General features: G+C 38.7%; 1 protein-coding gene across 5 annotated transcripts in view; it reads right to left on the reverse strand.

Moving 5' to 3' along the window:
- LOC107563979 (liprin-alpha-3-like) overlaps positions 1-11,287 on the reverse strand; it is a 46,556-nt gene extending 35,269 nt beyond the window's left edge. For 2 of the 5 annotated variants that reach the window (XM_016248949.1, XM_016248945.1), the window contains exons 1-2: positions 9,791-9,934; positions 6,549-7,600 (exon numbers count right to left, since the gene is read on the reverse strand). In XM_016248949.1, the coding sequence (XP_016104435.1) occupies positions 6,549-6,881 (333 nt within the window). In that variant the 5' untranslated portion in view covers positions 6,882-7,600; positions 9,791-9,934. The other 3 variants (XM_016248946.1, XM_016248947.1, XM_016248948.1) reach the window with 3 other exon arrangements.
- Positions 11,288-17,750: the final 6,463 nt, after the last annotated feature.

Consider the following 17,750-nt stretch of genomic DNA (forward strand, 5'->3'; position numbering starts at 1 on the left):
TTCTGTACAGAATTTCCAAAAAACACAAGTGAAGAAGAAACCGAAACAACAGATGCTTCCACATGTATTCTAGCACGATCATCAGACATAAAACAGCATCAAAACTGTGTAACATTATGGAATAAAATGTCGACCAATGAAGAGGAAATAATGACTGTTAAGCTTTGGGGTGTTGGTCGACTCCATCTACGTTTTGATTATCATTTTGAATCCAATTCATAGTCTTTTTTTCAGCTTTTAGTTCAAAATGTTGTTCATTTCTTTATTTTTTATTTATGAAACTTACCCACATTCAAGTGTTTAAAAAAAGAATGCATGAAGCTAGAATAAAATTTTTGTTTACAAGCAGGATACCCTGTTCTTTCTTTTGATGATTTGTATGTTCAGATATTCATATAACAAAATATATACAAATTAATACCTAAATAGGGACATAGTAGTATACTTAAGGTATGATGTAAAGTTCACTTAAAGAAAACTTACGAGTATACTTGCAGTATAAAACTACTAAACTAGTAGTTTACTGAGACTACTTCAAAGTAGGCTTGCCGCGATAGACGGTGCTGACGGTGATACCGATGTTAAGCCGCAACACCGATTAAGTCACTTGCCCACCGCGTCACCGACCCCCACCATCGAATGACCGTCGCATCACAGATCAGATTTCATTTATCCAGTGAGGAGAGTGAGTCGAGTGGGGTGAGACAGACAAGACGATATTGGATGATTTAGTTTCTAAACGAAATGCAAAAGCGCCCGTTTGGCAATATTTTGGATTTTGAAAAGCCTGTTGACTTTTGTCGTTTATCTAAGGTGATTTTGGAAGTTTTTTAAAACATTCGTTTCTTATTTAATTGGTTCCACATTGTTTGCTGATTTTTACTTTATTTAAACTTTGTGTCATTTATTTATTTTACTTGACATTTGTTTTGCTAATAAACATTTTACGTTTCTTATTTATTTGTTTATATATTATACGTTTACTTATTTCCAGTTTTGTATACCTATTAAACTTTATGCAAGTTATTTTTTATTTTATATTAGGCATAGCCTGCCCTATAGCATGGTGTATTTTTATTTGTTTTGTTAATAAAAGTTCTATGTTTTATATATACGTTAAAGTGAGTTTGACGTTGTATTTTGTTGTTGTATTCAAGCAATTCAAGCAATTTAACTGCCGCTAATTCAAAAGTGAAAGTAAAATGCGCACGGCGCTTTTAAGCTATTTAAAAGCAAAGGAAAGCGAGGAAAAGAGGGAAAATTCAAACAAACTAAAAACGAACAATTGCTTTACTCCGAATTGCCGCTATTTGAAAGTGAAAGTAAAATGCGCACACCGCTTTTACAAGCTATTTAAAAGCGAAGGAAAGCGAGGAAAAGAGGGAACGCCCCTGCTCCTGCGGTGATACCGGTATTACCGGTGTTGTCTCACGTCGATTAACCGGTGTGAAAATGTCCTCACCATCACAACCCTACTTCAAAGTGTACTAAAAATGCTACAAGTATCTAATTAGTAAACTATAAGTATACCTATAAGTTCACTTTTAGTATAGTTTCAGTACAAGCTAAAAATATTGATGCAAACTAGCTGTGTACTCAAAGTTTACTACTGTTATACTTAAAGTATATTTAAAAGTATACTTTTATATACTAGAAAGTGGGCCAATTTAGTCCCAAGGAGTACTGAAATAGTACACTTACTACTAGTACACTGATATTTGTATACTTACTACATAAAGTATACTTAAAAATATACTTGAACTTTACTTAAGTACACTTAATAAACTAAACTTGAAGTATACTACATTTTGGTAAGGGTTGTTATTGTTATCTAAAACTATTAAAAATGTTGTTGATGAAATCAAGCTAAAATAAAATATAAATATTAGATGAAAAACTTACAACATACTGCTATTCAGCACAGTTCAACAGTTTGGGCACTGGTAACCCAACCACTGGTTTAAATTAAATTTCTTAAACATTTTTTTCATCTATAAATCTAATTTATTCAGATAGGATACACAAGAAAAGTAGGCATTTACACTCTATGTATAAAGAATTTAATGATCATCAAAAGTTTAAATGTATTACTGTACTCAGACCATCAGACGACAGCAGATGAAAAAACGTTGTAACAAAAGTGTAGAGAAAGATTATTAAATTATTGCACATTTGCATTGAGTTCAGAGTTCGTTTGGACTTCCCATGTGTTTTGTTGCAGTTATGTTTTTGTTATAGCCTACTACAGCATGTGTGAGCAGTGTTGCAAAAATTCAGCTCTTTGCCTCTTTTTATATACATTTTGCAAACAAACTGCCGAATTCAACAACTGAACGTGTTAATACATTAATTTAAAAAACATGAGATTATGCAAATTACTGACACTGAACTATTTCATTTATTGACATCGCAGCATCATTTAATCAGTAATACAAGGCTGTTGATTAGTTACTGAGTTAACAGAGGCTGGTATCGTAAATGCCCAAACGTTGGTATCGTACAACCAACCCGTGTTTGTGTGCATGTGGGACTGAATCAGAGTTTGTTACTTTTATTGCTTCTGTGTGAACAGCTGACAAAGTCCACATTCTGAACACTCCAATGAGCAAATCTCGGGTGTAAGGTCTTCATAGCATTATGTTGTGTAAGATGACATATGGCCTCACACGGCTGCCACTGCGAGCCTAAAGCCACACCATCTTTTTCCAGCCGCCTATATGTGATCGGGCACCTTCCTCAAGAATCACGCATGACACAGCTTCCCTGTCTTACGCAGACAAAATTGCTATTGCATGTGCAATTATGTACTTTGTGTGTCCATTTACTTAAATGCACAGCAGATCTTGGGATTTTTATTAGATGATGCTGAATAATAACTTAACCTAAAAGTGAATCAAATCCCGGATCAATCAAATCAGCGACTCAAGAAAAACATAAAGAGATTTGAATTCGAGCCAATCTTACTAAGCAATCACATTCCCTCCGCAATGCAAACCAAACCCCAATCAAAAGGCCTTTAACAAGCAAAGCACCAATCACGTTGCATGTACCTTCTGAGCTCAAATCGGCCAATCATGTTTCCTTTCCTTCATGATGAATGCGTTTGGTGGGTCACGTCTCCATCCTGTCTATATCTAACTGCCTCACTTTCTGCCAACATGCAAAAATAGGGAAAAGAAGCTGGAGCAAGGAGGAGGAGAGGAAAGTAGGAGTGGGGGGGCTGAGCTTAGGAGTGGTATAGTGGTACACAGATGGTAACTCAGTGGGCCCATAGGACTTTGGCATTCTGGAAATGTACCTTGCTGAGATTGGACTAGAATTATGTTTGGCAAAAGTATGCCAAACTCAACTGCGTGATAATGTCCTGCCTTATTTCTCTCTCATTCAAGCTCCCACTACGGCTCCACTGACACAAAGGACCTCAACAATGGCTTTACATACTCTTTTTCAGCTTTTGTCTCTTTCTCGATTCGTTTTTCTCTCATACGCCCAACACTGATGGGATGCGCCGACTGAACCCTGCTTAATGTATCACTGCTCTGAATATGTGTCTGCTTATTTCAGAGTGTTTGCATATGTTTGTGTGTGAAAGAGAGAGAGATATTGATTCTCCCTCTCTCTGTGTTGCTATGCCCCTTAAATATCCAGTCATTCCCATATTTCAAGCCATATGTTAGTGGCAGTCGGTCCCAAAATGTTTCCAGTGATACAGACGTTGATGATCTTTAATTGGTAGACAAATATGGTGTTAGAACTGTATAAAAAGGAATACGTTCACAAATACAGAATCATAAATGTGTAACCTAATTCACATGAACAAAGCATGATTCATAAATATGCAAATGCACTGACAAATTGTTCAATGTTTTTGCATTTAATAATTTATTGTTCAATCTGCATTTGCAAATTGTCACACATTTGTGGGTCACCTTGGTATTGTGACTTGTCTGACAGGTTTTGATTCACAAATCCATTCTTACATGTATATTTTCTTTAGACGTCAAAAATTATTTTTATTAAAAAGGTATTTTGTTTTATTTACCTGTAAAACAAGACAAGACGGATGATGACGGAAAAGACTTTTAACAATACAGTTAAGTTCAACTCTGTGACTCAATGCTGTCTGTCTCTTCTGTGCAATGTGCTTTAATGGAAAAGGAGTGATGTTATGCTGAAATGAAATCCACACATTATGCAAAGAGCAACTTTTTTTTCTCCAGAGAGGTCCAGAGAGTTTGGTATATTAGAAGTGACTCCTTTATTTTGAACTTAGAGGATTCACTTTACTACAAATCAAAGTGGTTGTCACTCTCCAAATTTTGCAGTGTACGTATATGTCTTTGAGAACTACATATAATGTGACAGGCAGCAAGGATGCCAGCAACGAAGTGAGTGACTTAAATTACTAAACTAAAAGTATTACTTTTAATTTTGTTTCTGTGTAATTGTAACATTTAAACATGACACAACTCTCCCATAAAAAGACATATTGCAGAAAAAAGATTTACTTGGGTCACCTTACTTGAGTCAATCATTTGTGAAATGTATATATGAACACAAATCTAAGGTGACAACCATAATGTGAAGATTTGTAAATGCAGATCCAAAAATCTATTTGTAATATAAAATCATTTGAAAAACTCATGAACACATTTTGTGAATTTGAATAAGGTTATGCATTTGTGAATATATTCATTTTAATACTGTTCTGACCCCATATACAACTGCAATGCCTGACAGATTTATCCACTGGCCAAGCTCATTACTTCACCTTAAGCTGCTATGATGTCTTTAAAGGATTCAAATTCATTATTTGACAAAATCTACAAATGAAACAACAAAAGATTCAAAAGATTATACTCTTCAACAATCAAAAATATATTGTCCCACCTTGCCTAAAACAAGTCACAGAATCATAGATAAGCAGATAATCTCAAAAATACATGTAGAACACCTTAAATTAGATCAGAGGAGACCAAACAGTTCAAGACCTGAAAAGAAAAGCCCACAGCAATCTAGAAGATAAAGATTAGCTTAAATGTCAGCCAAATCAGACAGATATAATCACAGACTGCCCAATGCAAACAAAGGACATGACACTAACCAGACAAGCTTAGTTCTGACTCTTTAAAATTCTTTACATCTGTCTGTGTGTGACATCACTAATACTTCACTGGCAGCTCATCATCAGACATGGTTCATCTCAGTGAACTGTTTTTCCATGCAAACTTTCCAGTCCAAATTCTTAAGGGAATATTCCAGGTTCAATCCAAGTTAATGGATAAACTCTGTGTTAGGTGCACCCAGATTATCAGTGATTATTCAGCAAAAGCCAGCTCCATAACCTCCAAAACCTCAAGACCTTTGACAGCTCCAGAGCTTTTGTTAAAACTACAGATTGTGCATTTTCATATTCCCATCCACAGACAGTCAGGTCATAGAGGCGACGTCAAAACCAAAAGTGCATTATGGGTGTTGAACTTCTTGGCAAAAGGGAACGTCACAGCCCTTTTTCTCTAGTCATGTATCACAGATTTTAAAAATGTTTCGCATTTCTACTGCATAAACAGACAAGTTTTATTAAAAGCCATCTTTCCAGCAGTAAATTCCCCCTTTAAGCTCAAATGACAGCATTTGTGTCATAATTATCACCAAAATAATTATATATAAAAAAACAATTTCAGCCCTCATCTTAAAAAAAATCATTGTTATGGTGTGGCCCATATCCAATTTGTGAGCAAAATAGTGTCATTTTAATAAGAATCCTCGTGAATTTTGCACAAGGGTGAAAAACGTGAATGCAGATTTAGCTCATTTTCAGGTTGGTCACATGCATTTGCTGTGCTGACCAAACAGAAAGCTGCTTGATTAGAAAGTGACTTCTGTGCGAACTGTGCTTTATACATAGCTAGGCTACTGAAAACAGACAATGGACCTTTTTTGCCCCCAAAATTGAGCTATTTTGGTAAGAAACTTGCAATGGAAGACAATAGGACCAATTTTAAAGCTATAATTTTGCGAAAGCACTTACATCAATTCCTCTGTTAAAACTTGTGTATTACTTGATCAGTACTGTAAATCTATTTAAATCATAATTTTTGTAGACATTTGTTTGGGAACATTGTAAAATTGAATATAACTTAAGACTTTTCATACTAAAATCATGTTAACTCAAACACTCATTAAATCAATTGTGCACATCTTGTGTTTTTGTGTTTCTTTAAAAAAAATAATAAATAAGTATCTTAATGTTTACAGATTGGCCCCATTTGCTTCCATTGTAATTGCCTCACTAAGTTTTTGCTTAGTTTTTTTTAAATAAAAGTAGTAATCAATATTATGCCACAAATGCTGTCATTTGAGCATACATGTAACTTTGATGAACCCCAGGTATTCCTTTAAAACATGTTACTCCAAACGAAGATGATATTTATGATTTTAAATTACAGGAGCACAATAAATCAATATAATTACGAATATTCACATTATGAATCTCTTGCAACTTCAAATAATGTTTTAAACACACATTCAGGACCCCTGATGTGTACCTGTGGCAGTGCGATGGAGAGTTGTCTCTGTAGCGAGTCCTTCTCGTGACCCAGCTCTCGCAGACGTAGCTGTGCCGTGCCGAGACTCTCCTGGGTCTCTCTGAGACTCTCTAGCAGCCGCTCTCTCTCCGTCAGCATGTTCACCATCAGAGACTCCAGATTTCCAGTGCTCCCCCCCTCGTCTCCACTACGGGCCTCCCGGCCCCCATAGCCACCACCCATGCCCCCTGCACCGCCCCCCATACCCCCACCACCTCCAGCAGGAGAGGACGGGCCTCCTCCACCACCACCCCGCCCGTCCTCCGAGATGGTGGGCATCACCTCACACATCATCTTGAGGCCGTGAACAGGTGCGAGAGTTTAAGGGCGAGTGTGTGTATGTCTTGGCCCTACAAAAAGAGGAATTTGCGAGGATCACAGTGTGGGACCGCGAATCTGATGGTGTTTGCGTGCCTGAGAGCCTACGGCACACAGATAAACAACTTGTCATTCATATGCGGGTGTTTAGGATGGTGCAGCGTGTGGTCTGTGGTAAGAACGTGCGCCTTAACAGTCTGCAATGTGTGTGGGAATGTGAGTATGCAGATATGTTATATTATGCGTGCATTTGTTCTCTCTTTCTTTTCCTCTATATCCTGTCCCTCAGTTTGAATTCACCCTCTATTCAAGCTTTCTTGGAGGAATCTCCTAATTGCTGTGCTCTTCTTCAAGGGTGGACACGTACTGTCAGAGCTATCTTCTTGACAATGAGTTTATTATCCACAGCTTTTCCTTTATTTTTTCCTCAGCGCTCAGGTAGATTCATGAGTTGTGTTGCTATTTCCTGAATGGCTTCAAGGCTCCTGATTGGCTTTTAGTATGTGCTGTTCAAAATCCTTGGCTTGGGTGTGTTTGGGTGGAGCAGCAGGACGTGGTATCAGGTGGGACAAAAGTGGCAGGAGAAAGTAGGAGGGGAAAGTCACTGGGTCGCAGGGACTGGATTAGGTAAAAGGAAGGGTGGGCATGGAGGAGAGTCTTCTACCCAATGGGTTCGAACTTCAAGTAAAGGAGAGCTGAAGAGGAAAACAAAGGAGAGTGACATTAGCACAAATGGTCAAAGCTGGGCAAGACATGAAGAAATAAAGCATTATACATCAAATCCAGTGAATTCATAGTCTCTGAGTAAACCATTTTAAAACAGCAAGTTTCCCAGTAGACTGTTTTACAATAGCACTTTTATTGACTCTTGGGATACCATCACAAAAAAAGGGAATAGGGGGACAGTACACATGGAGAAAATAATACAATAAACAAAACCAAAAAGGCTTCGGACAGAAAGAGGTGAAACACAACTGTTATGATATCTTACTTTTGCAATTACTAATAAAACATGCTTTCAATGCAGACATTTAATGCATTAAATGTTGTAATACAAGTTGTCAGCACTGGGATAGATAAGTGGGGAATGATCTGTGCTGTTGGGTTACTGTTGACTGTCATTTAAACCTTTAAAACATATTGTGATTAAAGACACTAAATAAAAAACTGTAATGCTTAAAAGTAATATGCCCATCTTGACAGTGACATCATTTACATGCACATAACTTTCTGATTAAGGTTCATATTCCAGGTAAGCCTTTATTCTGAAAACAGATTTCCATATGTTCCAGAAATAGTGACATATCAGCATATCCTGAACATTTTTCTGTTTGCTTGAGCCATTTATAGTGCACCATGCATTTTAGTCATTTTGAAGAATAATTTAATCAACTCATGAAATATCTTTCATATCCCAACACAGGAGCTATGATTTTGCGAAAATATAAGTCACGGGACTCTTACAAATATAAGCCATGATTATTCTTTCAATTTTATTTCATCTTCATTAGAAAAGAAAAAGTGTTTAATTTCTCTGAGATTTTGAGGTGTTTATATCTGATATCACAAATTACCTTTGCTTGGACGTAGATAAAAAAGAATGTTCAGTTAAAGTCGATATTCCGAATATGACCCACAAATCTTAATAATACAAGCATATGCTATCCAATTAAGATTTCCAGAAACCAAAACACTGGATTAATCTGGCTATGGCGATCAATGTGTTGGCATGACCCTTGCATAATCACAATATGACCAAATTCTGATTCACATCAGAATATTCCTGTGCATGTAAAAGCATTGAGTGAGAGACATGGAGTTAGCACTGAAATCACTCGGCTCTTCGACACAGGACTCAGCACTAGATGGTGGCAGACACATTGGGGAGCATCAAACTACAAATAACATTGTAACCATCGGGTTTCCCCGTCACAGAAATCTGGGAATAGCATGAAAGAGCGTCCTGTTCCAGTGAATGTCGACACAGAGGAATTTGGAAGGATCAATAGAGCAGTGATTCCTCGCACAGGCCACAAATCGTGCTAAATACTCCCTTGTCTTGAATGTTAACGACGTCGAGGCGAATAAACACAGTGTATCCGCCTCGTTTCCGCGACTGTCATGCAGAACATTCAAATCTACACCCAGTTCCATTTGTTTAGTCTCTCTGCCTGCCCGTCTGTCCGTCTCTCTGGCTCCCTCCCTCTCTTTCTCCGACACACACCTATTTCAAATTCCCTTCAACACAGACCGCAGCCGATTCCTAATAGCACACCGCTTTTATTCTCCGTTCGCCTTTACGGTACATTTGCTTCTCTAAACAGGCTCTGTAAAGCACATTAGTCAAGAGGCTAATGGATGCGCATGATATACGGAAATGAAATTCGTGGTGTGTAACGATCATGTAGCCGGGCAGCGCGTTTTGTGTTTCCGTGGACGCTGTCGACACGCAGTAAGGAAGAAACGGGTGGATGCTGCTGATCTGGTTTATTCCGCACTAACATGAATGGCTCGATGAAAAGAATAAATAATAAGCACCGCTCCGTTCGCAGTTCGCCCAAACGCCGCTCAGCGTTCTAGTGTCAACTGGGCTGGATGTATGTGTTGACGTATTCCTCTGCCGCTCGCTCCACCATGATATGTGTGCCGTCTCTCTTCTGCAGATAAGCGACAGGACATGCCGTCGAAAGGTCTAGTCTAACGAACAACGCATCGTGTCATTTCTTCAAATGTTGCTGTTTTATTCTCTTCCTCCCATCCTTTCGCCTCGCCCCCTCCTCCAAAGTCCTCCATCCCCCTCCTCATCTCCACAGCTGGGCGATATCACAAACACAAACATGCATATCTAAGAAAATACATGCGATGCTGAAATATGCACCGCTCACCGTTGTCATCGTCGAGAGTAAACGCTAGACATCATCATAATCATCATCATTTCATCCCTGTCGACCCCATCGGAGCGCAGCGCTTTCGGGTGCCGAATTCGCCCAGTTATCAGCCTCCCCCCTTCCCTCTTCCTCACACATGTAACGACGGCACCGAGCGAGCATTACATAATCACAATATGACCAAATTCTGATTCACATCAGAATATTCCTGTGCATGTAAAAAGCACTGAGTGAGAGACATGGAGTTAGCACTGAAATCACTCGGCTCTTCGACACAGGACTCAGCACTAGATGGTGGCAGACACATTGGGGAGCATCAAACTACAAATAACATTGTAACCATCGGGTTTCCCCGTCACAGAAATCTGGGAATAGCATGAAAGAGCGTCCTGTTCCAGTGAATGTCGACACAGAGGAATTTGGAAGGATCAATAGAGCAGTGATTCCTCGCACAGGCCACAAATCGTGCTAAATACTCCCTTGTCTTGAATGTTAACGACGTCGAGGCGAATAAACACAGTGTATCCGCCTCGTTTCCGCGACTGTCATGCAGAACATTCAAATCTACACCCAGTTCCATTTGTTTAGTCTCTCTGCCTGCCCGTCTGTCCGTCTCTCTGGCTCCCTCCCTCTCTTTCTCCGACACACACCTATTTCAAATTCCCTTCAACACAGACCGCAGCCGATTCCTAATAGCACACCGCTTTTATTCTCCGTTCGCCTTTACGGTACATTTGCTTCTCTAAACAGGCTCTGTAAAGCACATTAGTCAAGAGGCTAATGGATGCGCATGATATACGGAAATGAAATTCGTGGTGTGTAACGATCATGTAGCCGGGCAGCGCGTTTTGTGTTTCCGTGGACGCTGTCGACACGCAGTAAGGAAGAAACGGGTGGATGCTGCTGATCTGGTTTATTCCGCACTAACATGAATGGCTCGATGAAAAGAATAAATAATAAGCACCGCTCCGTTCGCAGTTCGCCCAAACGCCGCTCAGCGTTCTAGTGTCAACTGGGCTGGATGTATGTGTTGACGTATTCCTCTGCCGCTCGCTCCACCATGATATGTGTGCCGTCTCTCTTCTGCAGATAAGCGACAGGACATGCCGTCGAAAGGTCTAGTCTAACGAACAACGCATCGTGTCATTTCTTCAAATGTTGCTGTTTTATTCTCTTCCTCCCATCCTTTCGCCTCGCCCCCTCCTCCAAAGTCCTCCATCCCCCTCCTCATCTCCACAGCTGGGCGATATCACAAACACAAACATGCATATCTAAGAAAATACATGCGATGCTGAAATATGCACCGCTCACCGTTGTCATCGTCGAGAGTAAACGCTAGACATCATCATAATCATCATCATTTCATCCCTGTCGACCCCATCGGAGCGCAGCGCTTTCGGGTGCCGAATTCGCCCAGTTATCAGCCTCCCCCCTTCCCTCTTCCTCACACATGTAACGACGGCACCGAGCGAGCAAACGTTACACCTAGCCACAGACAACCCCAGTCCCCCCCCCCCCCCTCGATGTAAAGGTGCTGGCTCTTAAAGAAACATTCACACATGCTTCACCACCACAGCGAGCACAAACGCGAGCTGTTGCTAGGGCTGCTGTAACTGTGTGATATCATGTCTGTAAATGTACGGTACAGCACCTTTCCTCACATAAGAGGATGAACGTGTTATTTTAAGAGCGATGCATGAGCATTCATGGGCAAAAGGTCCAAATAGTTCAGCGCTGGCTGGGTACCACTAAGAACTTCAGCAGCCGGTCCGCTCTCTCTCTCTCTCTCTCTCTCTCTCTGACAGAGTGTCGCCACATCCACTCCCTCTACCGGCTGTTTTCAGTATTGCGCCTCTCAAACCATCCGCACTAGCTAAGTTATCACATCATTTTTTCAGCGTTTCATTGCTTCATCACTCAAGTGCGGCTTTTATTGGGTTTTAAAATGTTAATTTGACGATAACGGTGTTAAATAATATTTTGCATCTAGGCGACTCCTTTTCGAAATCCGCTTGCCCACGTAATAATTTTCTAGCAAAACTCTATGAACCAAAATGTGTATTTAAAAAATCTCTATTTAAATATAGGAACACACGTGAGTAGCCTATTACACGAGTGGTCAAATTGGTGCAAATAAAAAGTGTATAGTATATAAAGACTTGGTCGACGTTTAATAGAAATCTCCGCCAGCTTTGCACAGTTTGTTCCTCTAGTGCATCTTAAATGGTCTTTTGTCACATCTAGCACAGCTAGATAACTGTTAAACATCTTACAGACATTTTAAACAAAACACAGGATTTTTACATTTATAATTAAGCTAGGCTATAAGCTATTCTCCCGTCCGCTATCTGAGTGTGCAAGGCCATTCCTTTAAAAATCCTTAATGTCTTGGACTATTTCTGTGCGTTTGTTCATATTTAGCGCACACTCACTTACTATAATAACGAACTAACTTATGTTTAGCTACTGAAACATCTGAAAATGCAGTCGAAACATTTATATTTAAAAAAAGTAAAAATAGTTGCCTATTTGTAATACCACCAGCCTTACTTTGACTGCATTTGGAAAAGGTTCAAACTCTGCTCAGACACCCTATAACTCGTTCGGTGGAGAAAACCTTTCTTCTACAAAAATGCTAATAATTTGTGATGTAGGCTATAGGCCTATGGCCTATATTTTATATCTAGTCATGAGATAATCATAATAAGAAGCTTGACGTAAGAAGAAGTATGAAGTAGCGCGTGCGCTTGAGGAAAACCAAATTACCCGCGACGCGACTTGAGTCGAGAAGCCCCTTTCAGTGGCGGAGGCCACAGACAGAAATGCTGCAAGCCAATAAAAAACAGACACCGGTGACTTCTCCACCAATAAACCAGGCGACAAGGAGGGCTTCTGCATTGATAAACGCCAATAAAACGGGGGGAGAGCAGGGTGGAGCTATGAGAAGGGTCCCGAAAGGGGTGACGTAATGTGTTTTTCGAGGATGATGTCATCGTTGTGCACAAGGAGAGGATTTAAAGACACAGTTGTGCCGTGCTATAACTTGCAGCTGGAGCAAGTGCTGCACAAGAACAAAGTGGGGGATGTCTGCTTTGAAAAGCCTCAACTGATATTTCTAAGCTTTTCTACTTTTTCGAGTTTTTTTACTTCTCACTTTGAGAACCCCCAAAGCACGGCAGGACTTCATATGCCATTTTCACATACCATACCCAAATATACCAAGGTGTCAAAATGGATGTGTGTCTTAAGCATAACACTAGCTAGTACTAGCATCTCAACCCATGCACAGCGGGTCACCACATGGTGTTTATCCGAGTGTCTTTTGGAGCTGCATCATCAGAGCCTTCCAAGCCAGTGAGCACTTAGGAAAAGAGATAAGGAGAGGACACTGGGATATAACCAACCCTAGTTCTCATGGGTTCAAGAAAAGTTCAGGATGAGCAGCTGGTCACAACAAAGCCTCCAATTTAAGAAAACCCTATAAGAAATATTACATTACAATAACTTGTCAATTTTTTATGGATCGTTCACCCCCACATTTACAGTTTTGTCATCTTTTGCTCACCCTCATGTTGTTCCAAATCTGTGTAACTTTATTTTCTTCTGTGGAACACAAAAGAAGCAAGCTGGTAACCAAATAGTTTTGGTTACTATTGATTTCCATCAAAATGACCAAAAAAGCGAACATTTTTCAAATGATCTTTTATATTCCGCAGAACATGGAAAGGATGAGTGTTTTCATTTTTTAACTATTCCTTTAAGAGGTAAAAAAAATAAAGGTTCTTTATTGGCATGATTCCGTGAATAACCTTTAAACATTCATGGAATCTTTCAATTCCACAAAATGTTCTTTATAAGCTCTTAGAAATAAAGGTTCTTGGTATTCATGGTTCCATGAAGAACCTTTAATATCCATGGCACATTTCCAATTCACAAATGGTTCTTTATATCGGAAAAAAAGTTATTCGACACTCTTTAAAATAAAGATTCTTTATTGGCATCTATGGTTCCATGAAGAACCTTTAACATTCATGGAACATTTCCATTCCTCAAGAGGGTATTCAAATATTCTTCACACTAAAAAATGGTTCACAGAAAGATTCTTTGGGGAAACAAAATTTTTTTTCCCCCTTTTGGAACTTTTATATTTAATAGAGCACAGATATCAATGTATGTGGTGCTCCAGAACCCAAACAGCAGATTCATGACCATTGTGCTTTTTTTAACATTGAAACAGTTTAATAGAATTCTGTATGTTAGGTTCTTCTTGGCACACAATACCCTTGTCTCAATGTCCTGTAAATCACTCTAGAGATGACAATCACAGTGGGAGACTGTCGTCTGTCCCTGTGAACTCAGCACATTTAGTTTCTGTGTGTGTGGTGGTGGCCTGAAGTGCAGAACAGTTTGGTTCCGTCACACAATAGCAAAGTGATAACCCCCAAATCACCTGAGCACTATCAGAAAGTACATCGCGACCAACGTTTTATGCTCAGGCTGCAATCCATTGTCTGCAGTTTCACCGCTGTCAGACCGTACAGCTCAGAGAGTGATAAATACTGCACGCATAATGGTGCAGAAGCAGCAGAAATGTCTCATATGTGGATATCGTGATTTAGGAGATGACAACCAAGTATGTTTGGCACAGAGCTAGTGCTGTGGGAAGTTTTATGAGCTCTTAGCTCCCTCTCCTGTCCATAAAGGCTATTGCAATATGGCCCAGATACAAACACTGGAGGTGCTGTAGTGTTGAATAATAGTGCTGTGTTAACTGCTTGGTTGTCTCTTATCATCACTCACAGGCTGAGAAAGGACAGGGGTAGAGATGTAGGAAATATGAATGAGAACGTCAAGAGAGAGTATCACATACCTGGTTGTCCAATAAGAAATTAGCTATATTGTGCAATTCTAATGGTCGCTTTCCTTCACAAGAACTGCATACATCTGCTTTAGATCTGCTTCTGCTGAAACTACACTCTTAAAAATAAAGGTGCTTCACGATGCCATAGAAGAACCTTTTTGAAAAGGTAAGCAAGAGATGGTTCTTTAAAGAACCTTTGACTGAATGGTTCTTCGTGGAACCAAAAATGGTTCTTCTATGGCATCGCTTGAAGAACCTTTTGAAGCACCTTTATTTTTAAGCACAAAAAGTGAAGATTTTAAAGGGATTGGTCGCCTAAAAATAAGAATTGTGTCATCATTTACTCACCCTCATGTTGTTCCAAACATGTATGACTGATTGACTTCGGTGAAACACAAAACGTCAGCTTTGTGCACCATTCACTTTCATTGTATGGAAAAACAAAGGAGAGTAAATGATGGGAAAAATGTTTTGGTGGACGATTCCATTAAAAAACCTGAAAAACTTTATAATAGCGTTTTATGCAGATATGGAGGGTGAGAGTGAAAAAAAGCAAAGAAATCACTGTTAGGGGCCTAACATAAGCAAATGCGAGAAACAGGATGTGGAAACCAGACAGTCAATGCTCCAGAGACACAGTAAAATACCTACTGACTTCATATGTGTTGGCATCAAAAAAATTAAAAAGAGGCATTATGAAAAGTGGATGATTCAGCAGCAGTCAGCCCACTCAGAGATGCAAATGACTCGAACAGAAGCCCTCTTTCACACTATCCAAAGCAAGTACTCGTTTCATCAGACTCTTCCCACAGTCTCTGAGTCATCTATCTTTCTTGGCTCTTTATTTCATTCCTCTTGTCCTCTTGTCTTTTACAAGCTACAGAATTCAACAAATAATTCCTTCCTCCGTTTGCTGGTTAACAGAGTTCCCTGCCCTTGTGAAACGACACCAAACTGAAGCAAAACCTGACTTTGTATATCACAAAGGAAAATTAAATGAATTAAATGCATGAAAACAAATATGAGGGTTGGTTTTTGTTAGCAGTTATTTTTGAGGTCAACATGATATCATAATTAACTTTCTTAATACACTTATTTTTGATTCATCTCACTCATTATTGTTCAGTATTACTTTAGTATTTAATTATTATTTATTAACTTTTGAATCAGTTATTATAGTATCATTGAGATAGCCTACTATTATAGTTTTTATTAATATCTTACATTTTTATACATTTTCTATTTTTCAATTTAAGTTGTAATTTTTTTTTTTTTAATTTGTCCAAAACAACACTGGACCTCACTGGCTTTCATTGTATGCAAAACAAACAAATAAACAGATAAATACATTCAAAAGATATTTTTATGTTCCACAGCAAGATGAAAAGTCATAAAGATTTTGAAAAACATGATGGCAAGCAAATGATGAAATGTTCATTTTTTGGGCCAACTATCCTTTTAAAAAATCTCTAGGAGCAAAAGCTCTCAAGTAAACAATCCCTGTGAGAACAGATTAAATATGTGGACAGCACTTAATTTCAGATTGCTGTACTGATGCTTGAGTGGAGGGACATTATTTACATATCTATAGTAGCATCACTAGAGAGTGTAAGTGAAAGGTGACAGCTGCAGCAGAAGAGGTGGAGCAATAAGGTCACTGGGGTTAGGCAGTGTCTGACAGAATTGGAATGGAATTTACAGCAAGTATGTGCCATGTGGCAAGGAGTGCGAGCAAATGACACTCAACACAGATTTGTGAATACTTCAGAACAATGCCGCTGTCACAACGAGTTTTCACAGACATGGAAAAAAAAAAAAAATCTAATTGATTTATTGAAAGAGAAATGCAGAACAGCGCTAACTGGAATTGGAGCCTAGTTTAGCTTAGAAACAAATGGCCTGCATCATCATATGAATGGTTTTGTTGCAGATCACAATTTGAATGTAATGTTCAGTGTCACTTGTTGACTCAATGATTTGGATCTTTGCTAATTATTGATTGTGATTAAATACATTTGTAAATCAAAGCACAACACCATAATCTTGAAATATCGGTTGCGTTAAAGATTTCAACCAAAAATGAAAATGTTATCATTATTTACTTGCACTGTAAAAAATTATTTTTGGAAGTTGTGAATAAAACTGTATTGGAGTATGTTTTACAAGAAAATACTATTTTCAGGTTTTCCACTTCAAAATTTAACATTTAATTAAATGTGTCACTTGCCGTTTCTTTGCAGTTGTTTGTGATATTTACTAGCAATTTCTGAGTCAAAACTGTTTCTACGCCTAATATTTTTTTTCCAGTGTACCCTCGAGTCGTTTCAAACCTGCATGAATTTCTTGTTTCAGTTGAACACAGAACTTTGAAAAATGTTTTGTTTTTTTGTCCATACATTTAAAAGTCCAGTCAAAATCAATGAGATTCAGTGTTGTTTTGACTTGTACTATATAGACAGATTGTTTAGCCATTCAGTTTGTTCAAAATATATTATTATTTTGGTACGGCATGAGGGTGAGTAAATGATGACAGAACTACACTTTTTTTTTTTTTTTTTTACATCCCTTTAATACAAACCACATTATTTTACAGGATTTAAAATCTGACAGTAGCATATTTTCTTAAATATCCTTTATTAAATGAAAGAAATACAATACTCCCATATAATCAGTGGGATTTTATATTAGATCGATTGCACATTGCGGAATCTGAATATGTTCGATTAACAGATCTGTGCTCGTCCCGAGTCTATTTGAAACCTTAAATCAGAAAGCCTTGTCTATAAGGTTTTACTGACATAATGTGAACCACAGAATTACCAGAGAACCACATTATTCCAGTCTAGAAACACATCGAGAAGCAAGCAAGGCTGTAAACTTTGAAACCAGGGCAAAAGTAACAATATTTAAGGAAAAACCCTGACTACCACCATACAAAGCCACATCTCCAATATTAGCGATTCTTTAGAAGGGAACATGCGAACGGTCTATATTGATGCCACTGCATTAAAGGAACACTCCACTATTTTTAAAAATAGGCTCATTTTCCCCTAGAGTTAAACAGTTGAGTTTTACCATTTTCGAATCCAATCAGCC

This window comes from Sinocyclocheilus grahami, unplaced genomic scaffold (assembly GCF_001515645.1).
Source record: "Sinocyclocheilus grahami isolate Dianchi unplaced genomic scaffold, SAMN03320097.WGS_v1.1 scaffold901.1, whole genome shotgun sequence".
Taxonomy (NCBI): domain Eukaryota; kingdom Metazoa; phylum Chordata; class Actinopteri; order Cypriniformes; family Cyprinidae; genus Sinocyclocheilus; species Sinocyclocheilus grahami.